Here is a 20,370-nt window from a genome sequence, read left to right as displayed (position 1 = left end):
ACCACTAGCAGCACCTCACTGATTGATGAAGCACACAAAAAAAAACATGCTGGGGCCCTCTCCTCTCACAATAGCTGCAGTAGAGAACTGATATTATTCATAAACCAATCGTTTGGCATGAGGATGCTCCTTCCATTGCTTTGCTAAAACCACCACACCAGTCACCCAATGCATTTCTCTGTTCATCAAACCTGAAAGTGAGCACGTGTAGCATATGTAGTGCAAACTTACAGTGGGTTGACAAGGATGCCTTTTTCTGAATTCATGGCAGGATGTGGTATGCCTGACATGTGTGCTGCAGACATTTAGCACGTATAGGCGTTACTATAACCAGATCTTTCAGGACACACGTATCACATCTAGAGGCTGGCAAAGGCTGGCACAGTGTGGCCCACAAATGGTATACAAGGGTGAAGCAAGATGCATGCATGGTCTGACTAATCGTAAGGGCGAGAAGGATGTCACACACGTTTCCATCTACCATAAAGCTCAGTGCTGTCAGGAAGTATGCCATCACGCCACCACCTCCTTCACATTCTCTTAGAGATCAACTTTCAGTGGACTTTGCTTTCAAAATCTTCCATACACAAAGTAGCCTTTGGCCAAAGGGAGTAACCCGGTTGCTGACGCATGATTTCCTGTTGACTGGTAGTAGAAGGGAAGGTGGTTCAGTACACAGTTATGACCATGCAACCTGTGCTTTGCCTACTACTCCAGAGGTCTACAGTTATGTAGTCTTTTCTCCCCTCATCCTGCTCTAGAGCTCTCCTGACTGTAACCACAGCCTGGCCATACAATTGTGATAGAGCAGTCCTGGGAAAGTATTGCTGAATGGCAATTTTAGAGTAGGAATCTGTTATTCCTAGCATCCAATTAATAGTAATACCAGATATTTTAACAAACAAGTAGTATAAGAGATCCAAAGCCAACGTGTCTGCTAGGTTGGCATCGAGCAGGCATGGTTTTTCATGTTATGTGTGATATTTTTGTACATTCACAAAAGCCTCAGAGACACTGGTCTGGCGGGAACTGATACTTCTGTGTGCTCTTGGTAGGCACCATTGTGCTATTGAAATAGTTCATCAGTGATTGAAAGCTGCTGATTTTTCAGCGATGATGATGAAATATGATGGGTGTAGGCAAGGAACTGTGGTTTGGGGGTAAGTGGTTGCTGGTTATGTTGCAGAAAGTTTTTCGAAACACGTACATTTTGATGTCTAATTTTTACCCTCAAAGATGTGATATCAAGTAGGTACCTGCTTTCCCCTGGAAAACACTCTGCTTGCAAATAATGGAGAGTGCAGGGTTCAAGCATAGTGTGTCCAGGACTAATTCAAAACCTTGCATTTGCATTGCGGTTGGGGCTCAGATGAGCCTGGACTCATCTGGATGATCTGGCATTCAGGGAGTACTGTGTGACGGTTTTGGGGAGATGGTCTATGTCATGTTGAGCCAGAGACAGGCAAGGCAATCACCAGGCATTTTTTAATACTCCTATACCCTTGCACCACCATCTGTGTATATCAGAATTTCAAGCAGATCCAAGTAGATATAAGAGGGTAGCAAAAAGCAGAGCCTGATTTTTTTGAGCACAGGTGTAGTGAAACAGACAAGGAACCCCGCAGAGTATGCTTGTCCTGAGAATTTCGCCGCTGATCCAAGATTTGTTGGGGTCGTTATGGTGTTTTACACAATGAGAATCATACATTAGATGGTAAGTTACATTTAGCCAGTGGCATTTACACAATATACTTCCTTAGTAGAACATCCCTGGACATTGGAGACATCCCCTCTAGTTCTCAGTTGAAACTGAGCCTCCTTTTCATACGTGACATGTCTCTTTTCGACATTCTCGCTGTGTCATTATGTTCTGAACATGGGGTTCATGTTATAGCCGCTCAGCCTTCTGGTCTTATACAATTTGTGCCAACCAATCATGGCTTCTTGAGCCTCGGCTGCCTAATGTCAGTGATCGTGGCTGTGGTTCGGCACTGTTGGGGACTAGCGGCATACTCGGTGCTCATGGAAAACATCATACAATATTCACTCAATATCCATTGTTCCCTCCTTCTCGTGCTTACAATCGCAACTCACAATATGTTTGTTTTTCTTCTTAGTACAGCCATTTTAAATCAGAAATAAACGTTTAATCATGGACAGCAAATGTTCATCATGGTAGTCATATCTTCATTGGGCTCATCATTGCGTTTCTCATCTAATAGCATCATCCCAAACATTCTATGTGTGCATATAACTCTGTCATGGCTGGGAGCTATTCAGCTCCTGGTTAAAGCCCAGGAGAGCCTGATTAGCTTCACACCAACAGCCACCAGGAGCCACATCTAGCTCCCCAGACGAACTGGTTCCATAAAAACATGCCTTTGTGAGATCAACAATGTGTATAAATGAGCCTTAGGACACATTTGGAAGACATTTAAAGCATAATGGGTCACTTAAAATTGACAAAAAGGTATAATGTGCATCTCACGTGGGACATCCATTTGTTACATACAATAAAATAGTTCCTGTTTGCCAAAAAGTAGCTGCTACTTACTGGAAGATGTCAAATACCCACCTGTAGTGCCAGCTAATTGAATCCTTATTTCGCTCCCTGATATATATTTTTATTATTCTTTACAGTGAACATGGTGCTGGGAGGAGTCAGAAGGGGCCTGAACATGGTTAGTTGGAGGGGCCAGCCAGGAAGTTCTCACACTATGAGCTGCATTTACCAGATGGGTCCATGTTAATGATAGCTGCAGGGTGCATAACAAGTCCTATTTTCCAGGGCTGAAGTTGAAGTCCCATGTGCCAAGTGACCCGTTTGAAGTCAGCCGTGACAGTGGGGGCTGGTCTCCTGGTGTCCTGGGTCGCATTGAGCAGAGCAGCCTATTTGAAGATAGTCCTTGGCTGTGTAAAGGAAGCGGACAGGATGAATATGCAGTGGGGAAGGCTGGCAAAATGAAGCAGGCCTGCAGCAGTGACTGTGACGCAACTCCTGCTGGCTCAGGGTGTAGTGCACAGCCGATCCCTCATGGTAGGATAAACCAGAGAGTTTTGATCATTACAGCCCAATGAAGGGGCGGGGTGGGGGCTAACACCACTGGAGTGGACCACTGACACATCTCCCCTGAAATGAGGGTTAGGACAGCTTGTTTAAAGGTGCTCTGGTGCAGCGCCCACTTAAGCATTACCTATTTCTGATGTTGGGCATTCTATGTGGATGAGATTTATTGGACCTGAGCCATACCAAGTAAAACGAAATACAGGCGTGACGTCCATCCCAATTTATTATACATATATGCTTTTTATCCACTTCCTATTTTGAGTAGGGGTTTAGATAAAGATTGTCGGTCTGGTGTTAAATGTTGGTGTAGTTGCCACCAGCTGACAATGTGCACTCACACCATGAAATCTGTGAGTTCGTATTTTGCTGTGCACAAGTGGATGACTTATAGGATGTTCTGCCTGAGCACTGTTTCCCACATTGTTTTGTCCATTCCTCTGTGTTCTCTGCCTGTGGCAATTGCCTCTTCCTTGTCAGTAGTGACTTCAGAGATTTTGCCAAGTCTTTCCATAGGGTTTGAAAAGGTATCTCAATCTTGGCCATCATGTTGCAGGCTCAGTGGAGCAAGAGGGCTGGGAATTTCCAACATGACATTCCTCTACTTCATTTGATGGTTCTCCTCCCTTTCCATCACTTAACGAGGTCTGCTCCCTACACGTGCCAGATAAAGGGGACTCAACCTTGTCCCATGGCCATACTGCAACACCTCTGCATGACAACATCTCATTGGAAAGTAGAGGAATCTATGGCAGACTGTCCTGATCTTGTGACAGGTACTACTCATTTTGTTTTGCTGGCACAGCTGCATAGTGCCATGCACAATTTGGACATCGCCAGTGCATACCACAGCCACAGTAGCTGATGTGAAACTTCCACTAGTTCCCTCCCTCTCTTAGCCCCTATGTCTGGCATCTCAGGACATGTTGGGGTCGGATTTCTCTCTTGCCTTCTCCAAGTAAATAAGCCTCTGCTCTAAATTGACAGCTTCTGTGTTCCTTTCCAAATCTTTACTTGTTACAATCTGTTTTTTTTCTGCTTCTTCACTGAAAAATGTACTGTCTTTCTCTGCGATTTTAGGCTCCCTCAAAGAAACCACGTAGTCACTTTTTCCTCTGCCTCCTCATGGAAAACATCACTTGCCATTCTCGGTAATTTGTTGGTCCCTCGGGTGTAAATGCCTGATATGTTATCTTCTCTCATAAAAACATCAAGTGTCCTTGTTTCTGGGACATTCTTACATGCATGCATAAATAAAAACATAAATACATATACATTGTGATGTTTTGTTTTCTATGGAAGAAATCATGTGTTTTGTTCTGTTTGTACTGTACGTTTCAAAAAGAAAATATCCATAGCTCAGTAAAAACATCAAGTGAACACTCAATGTGGTGTTACTACCTCTCAGGAAAAAATCAGGTATACTTCCCTCAAGAAAACAATCAAGCACCCCTCCTTCCCCCCTCTGTGATGTAAAGAAAATCAAGTGTCCCTTTCTGATTTCCTGGTTCCCCAGGAAAGCAACCAGTTTATCCTCCCACTGACTTGAATTTCTGAGTTCATATATGGAGCGCTAGTCTGAATTAAATTCTACTGTAACCAATTGCTATTCTAACCCTGATCTACACTTTACTTTTCTAACACAAGATCCTTCCCTACTGTAGCCTACACACTAAACACGCCCTGCTCTATCTTTAAACTCATTGCAAAGTCGCCTGATTGTCGCACTCACTCGAATTCCCTTTACAGAAACCCTCAAAGAAAGCCTGAGAAGTTAAGCTTGAGATTTAAGTTTGGTTTACCTCACTTCAACCATGACTACACCAGAGGCCACAGTCCACTCTGCACAATAAAATCACATATGTACATATACGCCATTTATGTACCTAATAACACCACTGGACTGGATGCACCGTAGATACATATGTGCTGAACATCAATGACGCAGTGCTGATGCAGTGTGTTGCCACCCCTCTAAAGAATAATTGCTACTAGTAAATCATGTGTTTTTAGAAATCACAGCAGTTGTAAATCCTGTACCTGAAGAAATAATTCTTTATGTACATGACAGGATCTACAGGACAGCACCTTTTCGGTTCTAGACAATAACATGCAATTGGAATTAGCAGGAAAAATCAATACCATCAACATTGCTAGGGGTCTTCTGCAACGGCAGATAATTTCCAAAATACAGCAGAGCTTTGAGAAATATTCGAGGCAAATGACCTGATGCTCAAAACGCTAACCTGCAAGGGGTGCCAAATTTACCAGAGTGCGTTTACATATGTGAGTCATTCAATTTCTACATGTCCATTCTAGTATCCACATTGCTCTGTCAGTTTCATATTAACACTATAAAGCACGTTGCCATGCCATGAGATGTCTCCCAAAACACCATGCAAGTTTCAAATGACGCGAGATATATTTAGCATGGCAGTTTCTCCGTCCCCTTACAACTGTTCCTTGGCAGTTTCACATAGGCTCCAAAGGATGTCATGCCAGTTTTACCAATGCCATTCCACCTTCACTTTGTCCCAATTAAGCACATTGGAATGCCATGTAACTTGACCATAATTTTGCTCAGTTAAGAATACTGTCCTGCCATGTGATTGCCCCAGAATATTGTCTCACCGTTTTATGACTGCACACAGAAAATTATTGTCATTTTCATATTACCTAGTTAGCTAATTCAAATGCCAGTTTGGCTGCGCCGAAAATTACAATACGCCAGTTTTTACTTTGTTTCTGGAAATTGAAAATGCTGGTATCAAAATACCCACAGAACATTGCCATTGTCAGTTGCATAGTGCCCTGAAAAAAATGTCAGGCCAATTTCACATTTCCACTCAAATATGCTATGTCGTTTCCCATAGCCTAGAAAATGGTCATGGCAATTTTACCATTCTCCCAAAAATATCCCCAGTTTCAACAGTAATATGCAGGTTTCACATTGATAAAGTTGAGCACAGTATCAATCCACAGTGCCTTCAGAAAATGATAATGTCAGTTTCACAGTATCCCCAGAAAATGATGACATCAGTTGTACATTGCTTGAAGAAAATTCCCCCTAGGCAGTTTTACATTGGCCTTAGAAGATGGTCTGATGCACAAGCACCACACCAAACAGATGCCAGGTTCTGCCATGGGGATCTACCCACCCTTCCAAAACTACAAATGCACTACCTAACATGGGACTGTTGGCAAGGTTGCTGTGTGGGTGAACGTTCTAAAATGCAACGCAAGAACGGTGCCCCTGTGAGTTTTGCATTTTCCATCCCTGAAGACTCAACTTTTTCCTGACGAGTTCTATTCTACACCTTCATGTGGGGAGGACAATGTTAGGTATGCTGCCCTGAGCGTCCCGAAGCCTTTCACTGTCGGGGTGCATCGTGTATCCGGTTCTGTTTCTTGTGAGCATGATATGAGCAATACTGGGGGTCGACAAATGACGTTTCGGCAGCTTCTGGAGGGGTAGGTTTATTACAGAAGGGTTATATCACAGTAGAGAACTACATCATTTAGGAGGTAGACATAGAATCCAGGTCATCTCACTCTTTGGATGGTCAGCTCAAACTTCCTAAATGACAAACGAAGAGCGCATACAGGGCAAGAAACTACACCATAATTTAAACCATCATTCATGTAACATTCCATTTGTAGCAAGATAAACAGGGTATATCACACTTCCCTCCCATAAACTGAAAAAGCATTGGCAATGCTAACAGAGTTTAGGCATGGGAAAGGCTTGCCAGGCACAGCTTTAGTGGTAGTAACTGGCTATTGGTGGTAGCAATTGCAAAATGGTGAGAGTACACTGCTGGCTTTGCCAATGCTTGTTTTTAACATGACTTCAGCAAAGGCCACGCATAGTGCTTATAGATAGAGTAGCTGAAGCCATACAAGTAATTTTTATTACACTAGTAGCACGTATACAACTTCAAATAAGTCATTAACTCTCAGAAGACTGCTTCAGAAAAAACACTGGCTGGCACGTCGAGTGCAAAGTTGAATCATAAGGCTGATTAAAGCGAGCTGAAAGAGTTCACACTACGAGGTGTTTTGGCAGGAAATTGGTGGGGATGGGCATTGGGATTAGCATTGCCCTGGGCAGTCAATTGATGGGCAAATAAGCAAATAGCACTAACAACCTTTGTGTTCATCCTCATATGCCATTTCCCCCTATCTGTACTCTAATACAGTCGTTTTGCTTTATAGGTGGCACTAAAGCACCACTGTGAACAGTTATGCCAGAGGACTGAGGTTCGTGCTATACAGTCACCGTTCAGCAACCCTGACCCAAAGAACTCTCCCCCTGCAACTGTCCTTTATTTTCCATAACAGACAGGGATCATGCAGGAAACCAAAACATCTCCAGCAATCACAGCTCCTGAGATCATGACAGGGGTTTTTGTTAGCAAATGTCGTCACAACTTAGAACCATTCCCCAAAAACCTACAAGCCCATTCTATTGGGTGGCTGGGTGGTAGTGCCTATAGAAGGCACTTATAGGTTTTAGCTAACTGGCACTCCCATGTCAGGTGGTCTCGCCTGAGACTTCCCCAAAAACTATCTATTACATTGTGCAGGGTCGCAAGACTACCATTGGCCCTTGCCCATTTCCCACAACCCTAGAACTTGTGTTCCCTGATTGGCTGAAGCCCGTCTCTTCAGCCAGGGACCCTGATCTGTTCTCAGCATTCTGAGTACCTTCTCAAGGTGATGAGAAAGACTTTGTCCCCCAATTGTTGCCACTGGTATATCCACCCAGCCTGAGTGTCTGCAACATATGTATCAGTTGTCTGTTTCGCTGGGAACAGCTTCTCCTCCCACCATGGGTAAATGGCTATTGTTCGGCTCGGCCACATAACGTTCGTGGGGACCACAAAACTGAGCTTTTTGTCTGCAATTAGTGAGGATTTATTCTGCTATTTTGCAGGTGGCTTCTTGCACTAGAGCCAGGAATGTTGCACCTGCCTTTGTCCTTCGATGCTAGCACTGGCCATTTGCTTCATGCTGCAGAGTCTGCATGTCTTCGGTCCTTGTTCTGAGGCCTGTGGCTTTGTGCACTTTCATTACAGTTGATCTATGGTTTCTCTATGTCTATGTATTTATTATTGTATTGCTTTCTCCTGAGGTTAGTAATATTCAGTTTTTCCAAGTTCCTTATATGTCCCTGAAGTTCCATATGGTTAGTTGCAATAAGTGACTGCAAGCTAGTTTTGTGTGACTCTTGCTCTCTTGCATTTCTGTGTTTGGCTAATGAAAGAAAATAAGAAAGACATTCAACAGTATGTGCATTTATCTGTCCTCTGGTCTATAGAACTGTATATGCATGTTCTTCATGTGTGCATGAGTGTGTCTGTGTAACTTGTGTGCAGGGATGCACATTCTCTTTGTGGCTAATGTTACTATGTTGTTGTGTCTCTAATGATGTCGTCACAGCTGGATATTTATCGTTCATCAACCTGGTCCAGTGTTGAGGCACCTGCGTCTGCGAAGATGTCAGCTGGATAGGGTTTGAATGGTTGACTAAGAGAATATCTGCTCACATATGTAGAATTTACTGGCTCTCCTGGGGGGTGACTGGCACCTCTTGTTCCTCAGTCTTTGGGCTGTCATGCATATGGGGTCATGAGGGACAGTCCAAGGACCCCCTCTTCAGTCCCCCTCTGGTCGACCTGTCAACCACGTCACCAAATCTATTCACCGTAGCTCTTGGCAGCCCTATCTTCATTACTCCTCCAAGATATCCATAGTAAATTGCATGGTCATCCAAACTCCTTGTCATGTAACAGCAGTCTCCTTCTGGGTTGCACCACACCCATTTAGTCCAATATTTCTGGTAGTCATTGGGATCATTGAATACTATAATTTCAGTTGGGAACAGTGGACACTCCTTTATCTTCGTCCTTATTGTATTTCAAGCTTCTATCTTGTCCTCCTCACCATTATTGTCTACTAATATGTTAATCCCTAATGTTTTCTCTGTCGTCTGCTTGCAATGTGTTAAGCATTTCCTTATGCTTAGAATAGAATATATGAGGCAGCTCGGTTGGCACTTATAGAGCTAATAACTAAGTGCTGTCTCTATCTAATTCCGGGGGGGGGGGGATATACTCTACAATTTGTGTCGAGATAGAGACAAGGCATTGACCGTTCAATCTACTCACAGATTAGTTAATGATCCATAAGTATACATAAAATACATTTATTTGTAACAAAACAATGGCAATTCAACTGTGAAATATACAAAATATACAAAAAACCACAAGGCACTGAAGTAGTCCAGTGTATTACTACAATTAGCAAAGGTGAAAACAAATGTTATCCGAACAATCATTTGTCGGTTTTCAGTCAAAAATAGTAATGTTCGAGTTCAAGATAGCTCAGAACTAAAGGGTCATATAGATGTTTTGTACTCCCTACATCTAACCCCTGTGTGACTCTCCACAGGTTATCATCTCAACATGTTTCCATTCTTTTCTATCAAATAGAGAACATTCTTCAGGAGGTATCACCCAGTTTGTTTCTTAATGTAGTACTAGTAATAATCATTCTGCTCTTGTGATACTTGTAAGTGCTCTTGACCTGCACTTGTTCTGTGGGGGCGCTCAACACTGGTAACAGCTGTCGGGAGGACTTCACTGTGGTCTTATTGCTTGCCCGCTGTTGGTTGGTTATTGGATTTCTGCCACCCGTTGCTGTCTCCAGGGGCATGTGCACTGGTTCTGTATTTTGAAAATTGGTGAAGGGGTCCCGGTCTCATGCCTGATATCTTCTTATTTGCTACCTTCTTAATAGTTGAAATCTCTGTAGAGAAACGTGGCGCTAGTCTTAGCAGGATGAGGACTAAAATCTTCTATTTTGTGCTTTGTGGTAGATTTAGTCAATGCAGAGAGTTACCTTATATCCATATTGGTAGCGCATAATCTTTCTCCTGGTCTTGAAACTACATTTTGTTCAGCATAAAGGTTAGCCTGTCTCAATACTTAAATTGAAGTATTCTTCCCTTCTCGTAGCGTTCTTCATTGCTGTTTGCTGAATGAATGTGGCCACTTTCGACACATAACCAGAAAACTAATCCAGCAATCCCAAGACGCACGGTCCACATAGGTGATCTGTCAGCAAACAGCAACGGAGAACGCTACGAGAAGGGAAGAATACTTCAATTTAAGCATTGATACAGACAAACCTTTATGCTGAACATACTGTAGTTTCAAGAACCAGAGAAAGAAATTACACGCTACCAATATGGTTCTACGGTAACTCTCTGCATTTACTAAATACCCCGAAGCTCTCTATGTTTTCTGTGTTATCAATGTACTTTTGGGTCTTTACAGTATTGCAAAGAGAGCATGCCCCACATAAAGATTGGGGCTGCATCCCATGGTACTACTTGCAACCAATGGCTGTTTGCACGCGTAGTGTCCTCTCATCTCTGGGTCCAACTTCCCACTGTAATGTGTTTGGGGGTTGTGCCCCATGCTTGTCTTTTGTGTCAATACTGCAGTCATAACTACTCCATTGGAGGGCGAGAATAAGAAGAATTCATCTTGATAATCTAGGATCCCCAACATGGGAGCTGTGCATATAGCTTACTTCAGCTCCTCAAATGCCTCAGTAATTTCTTCTGTCCACTGTAAGATGCCCTCCCATTTCTGTGCTTCTATCAGCACGCTGAACATGGTCCTAGTATAAGTGCTGAAGTCAAATACCCATGCTCTGCAGTAATTACATTGTCCTGCAGCATTTGTCTTATGGTTGTGGGTTTTGGATTGTTGCGTATTGCCTTTGCTCTTTCTGGTGTCACCTTTCACCCATCTTGTGATATTCCAATGTAGAACAACTCTTTCTGGCAATATTCTAGTTTGGCCTTGTCTACCGTGTACCCTTTTACTGCAAGCACAGTGTGCATGTGTACGGAGTCATCTCTACACTGTGCCTCTGTTTTGCTGCAAATCAATATGTCGTCGACATACTGTATAACAACGCTCTCTAACTGTACATTTCCTAGGTCCATTTGAAGGACCTGTTGAATATGGAAGGTTATTCGCAATACCCTTAAGGAAGTCTAGTTAGTGGTTTAATTCTGTTTAAAATCAATATAAACAATGTACTATTCAGTAGAAATGTGCTGTCAATTTTAGCTTGAAAGATTTGTCTCCTGCTGTAGTTGTTAATGGTAGATTGTGAGTTTTCAGCTTTTGTGATAAGATTGTGAAGAACTCTACGGTGGAACATTTTTGTAACATTAATGTTTGGGATTGCTTTATAGTGGTTTAGTTAAGACTGGTACATATAGTGTTAGGTTCATTAATATGTGTGCTTCTCTTTCTAGAAATGTTTTAACTTTTACTTTTTGCAAGAGGGGCTTCACCTTTTCTTTAGTTGTGAGTGGTTTAATTGTGTTTGAGTGAGGTTACCTGCTCTTTTGTTTAATGTTTTCTATACATTGTTTTAGAGGTGGAGGAGTATATGACTTGCTTTTATTTTTATCTGCTCTATTTTTTCTTCCTTTTCTATAGAGATGATTTTTAGTAGGCATTGTGTTGTGTCTGTTGGAAAAAAGAAAGTTTGTGTTTAAAAGGAATGTATATAGATGTATTGTGCATGGATGTGTGTGTGTGATTGTAGAGATAAATAGTGTGCTGTGTGATTCTGTAGTGGGATGACAGTTGTGCCTGGGAAGGTAGTATGAGTAAGAGTGTGTACAGATGTGATGAGTTTGGGTTAGTGAGAAAGAGAGTGGTGGTGTGAATGAATAAGTAGGGACATTGTGATGTTTAGAGGAAAACAGTGGGTGTTATGCCGGTGGTGTTGAGATGAAACAGTGTTCATGTTAAAATATAAGGATTAATAGTAAAATAAAAGTTGTTTGTTTGAAAATAATACTCTAGGCTAATATATAGTGACACTACATTGTTACAATAGTAGAGAGATGAATACTGTATTGATGCACTTAGTTTGTAGGATGTGAAGAGTGTTCTTTTTTTGGAAGCCGTGTTCAGGAATTTTCTCGTTTCCTATACTTGTAAAAGAAATTTAGTAGGTGTATATATGGTAATGGTCAAGTACTTTTAATGAGAGAGTTTGTTGTTTATGAAGGTAGGAGGAGCTGTTAGGAGAAAATAGTTAATAAACTTGTGTTATTGATGTTGTATTAAAGTATGTTGTTAAAACAATTGGAGTATGAGTAGTTGTGTTTGGGGGATTAGAAAGAACAGGGCAGAAATGGGTTTAAGAAACAAGTGCATGTGTAGCTTACTTCAGTGATGCTGATTTGAATGAAAGAAGTGCTGTGTTTGTGGGGCAATGTATTTGTAATGTGGTGCAGTGTTTTTTAAGAATAGGGGATGTGTGGCCTGGTGGTAATGCAGTGGTGGATGGCTGTTGCAGCATTGTTTGGTGTATGTAGAGGTTGGAAAAGGAGTACTTTATATGTAAGGTGAAGTGCTTTATATAGATACTTTGGCAGTGTACACATATGTGTGATCAGGTAGACAATGGTGGCAGTGTAAGGGATGTAATGAGTTGCGTTGGAAAGTGTGACATGTTTATGGAATGGAAAATGGAAAATTCGGAGTGTTTACAAATGTTTCTTTTAGGAGCATTTTGATGAAAGTAAGAAAATGCATATGTCCATTTATAGGAGCACTGTGTGCAACTTTTTTCGAAAATAAAATAAAAGCAGATGGAAAAGAGTTGTAGCAGTTGGTGTGTGTAAGTTTACTATGTTGGCAGTACATGCATACTTGCCATCATAATCCATTATAGTCTGTAGATGTTATGGAGTCCTAGTTTTTTGTTTGCCTTATTGGACTTGTAGTTCCACTTTTCCCATTATAAAACTTGTACTACAAGATCCAGATTGCATGCAGATAACAGGACTGGATAATCGGTTATGTAAGCAAGTATGCATGTACTGCCCACATATTGTACTTCCACATACAAAGTAGCACTTATAAATGTTGTAGAAATGTTTTGAATGTTTTTTTTTCTTTTAGGAAAAAGTTACACACAGTGCTGCTATAAATGTGCATATACATTTTTATACATTCTGAAAATGCTACGAAAAAGAAACTTTTGTAAACGCTCAGCATTTTCTATTTGTCTTTCGATATGAATGTCCCTCTTTAGAATATTCCATTCCAGTGCTGTTTATTTCTTTGAATTATGGGACTTGCAGTCAGAGTTGTATAATGAGAGAAGTGGAATTACAAGTTATAGAATGCAAAGAAAAAAATGAAGAATTGATAGATGCCTACAGATTGAAATGGGTTATGTTATCAGGTATGCATGTGCTGCCAACATATTAAACTTTCACACTCCTAGTGCCACTTAAAAATGTTTTACAAATGTTTTGCATATGCTTTTTCTTTATCTTAGAAAAAGGTGACATACAGTTCTGCTATAAATGGACATACGAATTATTTAACTTTTATGAAATTGTTTTTAAAAAGAAACATTTTTAAATGCAGAGCTTTGCAATTATTTGCTGCTTCATGTTAGCAGGTGCTGAATGTTATAATGCATGGATTTTGCTGGAAATATATATATATGTTCAAAATGCTGCCATTTCATGCAGAAGATTCGAGCTGCACTCTCCACAGCGGTTAGAAGGCAAAATGAATCCCAATTAGAACAATACTGCCGCATCCACACCTTGTTTGCCACAAGTTACCTTCCTTTATTTATCTTGCAGGGAAAATTGTAAAAATACAAAAACACGGAAATCCATTTAAAATACAAAAAGCGACCAAAATACACAGGTCCTCCCAAGTGCAGCAATCAGTTTGCTGAGACGTTCACGCGTTCCGCGGCCAATTCGCCGCTTGTTCACAACGGTTTGCCTCATTGTCAAACAAACATTTAAAAGACATGAAAGAGAGGCAGCAAAAGAGATTTAGGTGTAAACATAATAAAAGGACTATTTCTCCTTAGAAGCTGCAAACCCATAGTTCCATTTTGGCCATCTTAGCCTAGTATGTTAAATGAATAACAGTGAACTGATTGCGAGTTACATTCTATTGTATGCATGTCATTTTCAAAAAATTGCATAATTCCACGATCCACAACGCGTTCAGGTGCATTACACTGTTGTGAGGGATTTAAGAGGGCAGGTGTGAAAAAGATGGGAGATTGTAGAGTGTGTTTAGCATTTGGGGCAGGGAGAAAAATAACATCTGTCTTGAAGGAGTTTGTCAGAGGGAAACATAAAGCCATCTATTGTTGGGCAACTGTGGGACAGCTGGTGATGTGTTCAGAGAGGGCACAGATGAAGGAGAGAGAAGACAAATATCTGGGAGTCATAAGGAGGAGCAGATGGTGGAAGCCAAATGACAAGATACATTTGCCTAGGAAGAAAATTAATAGAGCAAAGAGATCGGGGCCTGGGATGAAGCTTGAGGGACTTCCACTGGAACTGGTGTGGGAGAGAAGTCCATAGGATGAAAATGGAAAGATCGATGAGGTAGGACACCAGCCAGCAAAGTTGGGGAGGAAGAGGGTGGCCTTGAAGCCAAGGGAAGAGAAGATCACATGGATGGTGGGAAGATCTTGCCTGCATGCGATCATGAGTGTTTCATATGGCTCTTAACCAAATGCAGAGGCTTTCTGTATAGATTAGATGTCCCTTTAAAGAAAGCAAATCTTGTATGTTAAATCTAAAATATCAGAGAAAGAAAGTGGACTGTCGGATCCACCAACTGGTCCGTACAAATGCATGGTTGCATTGACACATTTGATATAGCTGGACATCACATCACTAGTCAAGATTTATTTAAAAACGAATAGGAACCTCCCTCTATCTTTCCTTTAAAACACCCTTCTATTCCCAAAAACGTACAACCCCACCAAGCCACACCCGTCGAGTGTCTTATCCAATCGATTTCTACAACAACAGTGTGTAATCCATGTGGGGTTTTGGGAGGGGGGGGGGATATCCCCTGGTCCGTCTGACCTCACTAATTCATTAACATATTGCAATCCTACTCTTGAGTATATTCCGGTTTGTTTCTAGGCATTGCAATACAACTTCTATCATCAGTTTGAGCTCATGGTAGTTACCTTAGCAACCTTAGGCCAGTTTACCCACGTTGCCCCAGTCTACCCTACTGCATATTGGCATGTGTTCCCACTACTCCAAAATTCATACTTGTGTTCGGCACAAACCAAGGGTCATCCTGCTGTAGCATACAAAACATCTCACAGAAAAGCAGTTACTGTCGCAGATCAGGAATGATGTCCATAGGCAAAGTGGTGCACTGTGCGGGTCTCAGCACTGGAATAGAATGGGGGGCTTCCGGTCAGGCACGTGCAGCGGCAGTGCTGTTCCGGAGTCAAAACGCGGAAGTTGCAAGAGGTCCTGAAGCTGAGGCACATGTCTGTTCTCTTCCATAAATGTTCTGCTGTGTGTATACGGAGGGCACATCACTATGCAGAAGTCAACATTATGTGCTTTGTTATTTTTTGTTTCTGCAAATATGTGTCTTTGAGTGGTACTTGTGGGGATCGTTGTTTAACTTACAGTGCTGGTGGCAGGGGGGTGTGCCAGTGGCCCCCAGTGTGCATGAGGAAAGGAGACGTGTAACGGTGGTGGTGTGCAGTGAGAGATCACACGATCTTCGCATTCGCTGTACTTGCTCAAATACTCACTTTTCCAATTCTCCCTTTCAGTTGTGTTCCTTGTATGCATCCAGCGGACGTGGAGTCAGGGATCCAGTCCTGAAGTGACCGCACGTGTAGGAGAGACGGTCACTCTGCCTGCCCCGGTCACTACAAATATCAATTCCTTCAGCTGGTACCGAGGCACAGCAGGGATTGAAGCACAGAGGATCTTCACTTACTTCATGTCGTCCCCACAGGCCAACGGCCCCCGGTACACGGGTCGTGAGATGGGACTTGCAGACGGATCCTTACAGATCATAGGCGTCCTCATGAGTAACACCGGGAATTACACTGTGACTATGACTATAACTAATGGAGCGACACCTCAGGGAACCATCCAGCTCAGAGTCTATGGTAAGTGGCGGAATTCCAGTCAATCTTCTGTATAGGTGAACTCCTCCCTGTCATGTGATTATGTTTAATAGAGTGAGGGCATCCCCCTACAATAAAGCATGAAACAGGTCTTTAAAACAGAAAGATTGGCAGGGCAGGGGGTGTCAAATGGTTACATAGTAGAGGAGAACAGTAGTTTAAATGGCGTTTAGATGGTTTCCTCCTTATCTGCCAGAGCTCATATAATGTCTGCCTATTGCTACCTAGAAAGAACGGATGGGAGGACCCTTCCCTTGCCCAGATGCACATAGTGAAGATGTAGTGTAATAGATAAACCAGATATAAAGGATTAATCCACATAACCGTGTTTGGGGCTCGGAGTGAAGTACCCATTTGCAAGATTCTTGCGCATTTGCATAGGCGCACAGATAGGGGTGGTCCCGAGAAACCATTCTATAGATGCCTGAGAAAGTGCATTTCGCCAGTGTAAGCATCTCTGTGATATCCAGCTAGAGGTGTACTTTCAGTAAGAAAAGCAAATCCCCTTGTTTCTCGCGTTAGACACCCGATCGGCCCACCGTAAGAGCACTTTGTGTAAAACCATCCAAAGAAGGAGCCATTTATTCTTTTCAGTTCACTTCATGGTGATCTGGGTTACTTTGCATACACTGTGCATCTGCATTAGTCCCAGAGTGCGCTGTGCATCTGCTAGAATGAATGCACATTCATTTCGAAGTGAAGACAGTTGAGTTTAACACCCGTGTTGGATTTGTTCACATTCTCGAGGACAGGCCTACCTATGATTAGACGTCACTGGGTCATGTGGCACTCAATGCAGACATTTGTCCAGCAAAGGCAGAAGCAACATGTTCATGCTTTCTTCTTGCCACCGAAATTATCTCCAGAGGTGTTTACTTCGAAAAGAATGCAGAGCTGTCTCTCACTTAAAGTAGTCCTGCTATACAGCCTGGTCAACCGTGTCCAGTCCTAGAATGTTTATTAAGGGAACTAGTAATATTTACAGAAATGACAATGCCTATTTTAGGTTGCATATCTCTATGACAACCACACGTCTAAGAAATGCCATCACTGTATCTTATCCACTAATGTAGTATCCAGATACATTGGGGGTCTTTACGAGGTAGGCGGTAAGGGGTTAATGGCGCCGGTAAATGTGCCGGAGCCGTCAACCCCTTACCGCCCCATTACGAGGTCTGCTTGAGGGAACTCGCTAAGGACGCCTGGTTTTACTAGTTTTACCAGGCGTCCTTAGCGGGACCCGCGAGCAGACCAGCATGCTAACAACGGCCCGTTGTTAGCATCATCCCCATTCCCATTGAGCCCTATGGGGGCTCAAATGGGAATGCGGATGTACCGGGTCCGGGTTCCTCGAATGAGGAATTACCGGGCCCTCCAAGGTCGGAATGGCCCGGTAATTCCTCATTCAAGGAACCCGGACACGGTATCCGGTAAGGGGGTAGCCATGCCGCTAATAGCGGCATGGTTACCTCCTTCCTCGTAATGACCCCCATTCTTATGTGGGCCTCTCTGCTACCAGGTGAGAAACAAGATTTGGCAAACCAACGGTGTTGGCATTGATGAAGGGAATTACTTCTGTTGGGCAGGTCTCCTCTCAGGTTAGAGGTATAGACGCATAGAGGCCGTGCATGGTGATGGTTGGCAAAGATAGACTGGCGTCGGCCATGGTGCCGCTCAGAAACGTCAGGTGACAGTCGACCGTGGTTGCTAATGGTCAACCACGCTTGGAGAACCTTGACAAATGACGTCATTTGTTCATGCAGGGTCGACTATGAAATGTGATCTGCTACTATGGCTGCCAATGATCGATGGTGGCCGGCAATGTTCGACCATGATTGGTGATGGTCAGCTGTGGTTGCCGATGGAGCAGGCCAAATTGCATCCTTACTGCCCAACCATAAAAATCCTATAGCAATAAAAATGATGCTAAATGCTTGCAATTAAAATGGCTGCCAACCAAGACACAAGGCTGGGAAGCTAAACAGCACACAAGATGTATACCTCTGATATGACATGCCATCATCTCTACAAATATAGCACTGGTGTGTTGCTAAAGCACCACCTAAACGAGCCAACACTTAAAGAAAAGCTGCATACCAGAAGCCAGTTGCATTTAGATGATGTCTTAGCTTTATTTATTGCCAATTGTCAAATTTGTCTTCAATTTTGCTATGAGGCGTCAGTTTCCTTTTCAGCCAAGACCTCAAGATATAAAAAAGTTGAAAATGATGGTTTGCTAAACGAAAGAGAAGCCTCTACCATGTGAGGGTCACCGAATACGAATACCACAGTTTAATATTTACATTGAGTGTACACTGTGCAGCTAGAGAGTGACAGGCCACTAAACCGTGTGGTATATTCACTAACTGTGCAAATGAAGCACACATCATACTAACATTGTTGATGAGGTGTATTCCAATTGCTTGTCAAGATGTCACATTGGTTTTATGTCCATTACGCTGTAAAGATTGGTACCTATACAGAAGACACCACTTGTGCCCGCCTTCAAATTGCTTCATGTTGACACTGATACTCACTATCCATCTTCAAGTAAATAATTGTACGATCTTATGATAAATGTGAAAAAGTACAATGGTAATACAGTGTATGTAAATTGGAAGATTGAAATGTACAACAAACCGGTGCTGCACAACGTATTTAAAGGACGGTGCTTGTGTGTGTACATAGGGATGTCTCTGCCTGAACAAAATCAAAATAGTGCTTTGTTATATTGCATTACTGGGTTATAGCACAGCTCAGGATTTGCTATTTGCACGGTGTCTTTGTTGTATGGGGTTCTGCAAGTGAAGTGGTGGGGTTATGGGTAGGTTATAGGAAAAAAGGGTAGCAGAACACAGGTTGCTGATGTGCGGGTGGGCGTTTGAATCGTCTGCAGCATCAGTTACAGTTAATGAACGGCCATCAGAGAAACGTCTATTTATTGATTGCCTTGTTAAGCAGTGAATAATGCCCTTTAACCTTATCAGCAGGATACAGTGGCATTGCAACCTAAATGTTGAATATAAAAGATATATTGCAGCGCAATACTGTACATTTTGCATCATTTATCGTTAATTTAACTAGGTGTGATGAAATTACTTCTGCCCTGCAAGAGTACAAGGATGGTTAGGGGCAAAACCGCCTACTAATACCTCACACTTTACACAACAAGAGTGATCTCAATCAAAAAGCTGAAACAGGCTCAGATAAAAGACCTAACTCCTTTGCCTTTTGTGGGGAGAAAGCAGAGCAGCTATTCTCTTACGAGGGGTGTGGATGTAATCCAGTAGCAAGCCAAGCAACAATGCACAATCAAGGTGCTATAAAACATATGTAATTTAATTAAAAACACCAATGTATAACTAACTAGCAAAAACGCTATCAAAAACCCACCCCTGTAAAGGAAGGCAAAGTAATGCAGAATGTAAAGAGGCAAGCACTCTGGATACTTAGCATGGGGGAAAAGGCAATAAAGTACCACAATCTTAAAAAAGGATATGCTTTTTGGTGAAGAAATGTAAATGGGGCTTAACCGGTCTATAATGCTCCCAAGAAGTGAACCAGGGAGGATAGGACCCTCTTCAGTTCTACATGGTTAGAAGCCGTCGAAACAGGCTTCGAGCAGTTCTGCTTGTGGGTTGAAACAGGTTTGGATGCGTCGAGTCACAGTCAAAACGTGTTTGAGCAGGTGCCCCATGCGGTGTGAGGTGGCATCTAGCAATACAGGTCAGATGGATCATGATGAGCAGTTCAGCGATCAAGTTTCTTTTGAGACAATCATTACCATTGGTTTGGGTCGACTAGTGACTCGATGGTCCTACGGATTGAGTCGAGCTGCAATGCAAAGCCCTAGTGGTTCGATACTTGGTTTGATGCAGCAGTTCAACATCATCTGCACAGGTAGCTGGCGCTTGAGCCGAAATTTGACATGCCTCTGCTAGGGTGATGCAGCATCAACTCAGTCAGATGATGTGCGCGTGGTGGTTCAAAGATCGAGTGAGTGCCAAAGTCAGTACCAGGGTTATCTTTGGCTAGAAGAGTGTTGGACATGGTTTGAACATGTCTAGAAGTGATCTGATGGCATTAAACAGGGCTCTTTGCTCGTCTGGCTCTGAGGATGCCGTGAGTCCCAATCCAGATGATTCATTGTTCTCCCAAAATGGGAGGTTGGGAAACACCTGTAGGGGTCTCTCCCCTGCAATCAGGTTTTGGGTACAGCTTTAGCAGGTAGAGAGGCAGGTCTTGCTCCAGCTGTAGTTCAGCATTCC

At 42.6% G+C, this 20,370-nt stretch overlaps 1 protein-coding gene across 2 annotated transcripts in view; it reads left to right on the top strand.

The window, feature by feature from the left end:
• The window catches only part of LOC138531291 (carcinoembryonic antigen-related cell adhesion molecule 5-like), a 262,387-nt gene that overhangs the window by 21,682 nt on the left and 220,335 nt on the right, over positions 1 to 20,370 (top strand). For both annotated transcript variants that reach the window (XM_069640981.1, XM_069640980.1), the window contains exon 2: positions 15,740 to 16,084. In XM_069640981.1, coding sequence (XP_069497082.1) covers positions 15,740 to 16,084 — 345 coding nt within the window. The remainder of the gene's footprint in view (positions 1 to 15,739; positions 16,085 to 20,370) is intronic.

This window comes from Ambystoma mexicanum, chromosome 1q, assembly GCF_040938575.1.
Source record: "Ambystoma mexicanum isolate Mex_15411 chromosome 1q, UKY_AmexF1_1, whole genome shotgun sequence".
NCBI lineage: Eukaryota > Metazoa > Chordata > Amphibia > Caudata > Ambystomatidae > Ambystoma > Ambystoma mexicanum.
The sequence above is the reverse complement of the archived record's forward strand: the minus strand, read 5'-3'. Positions and strand labels throughout refer to the sequence as shown.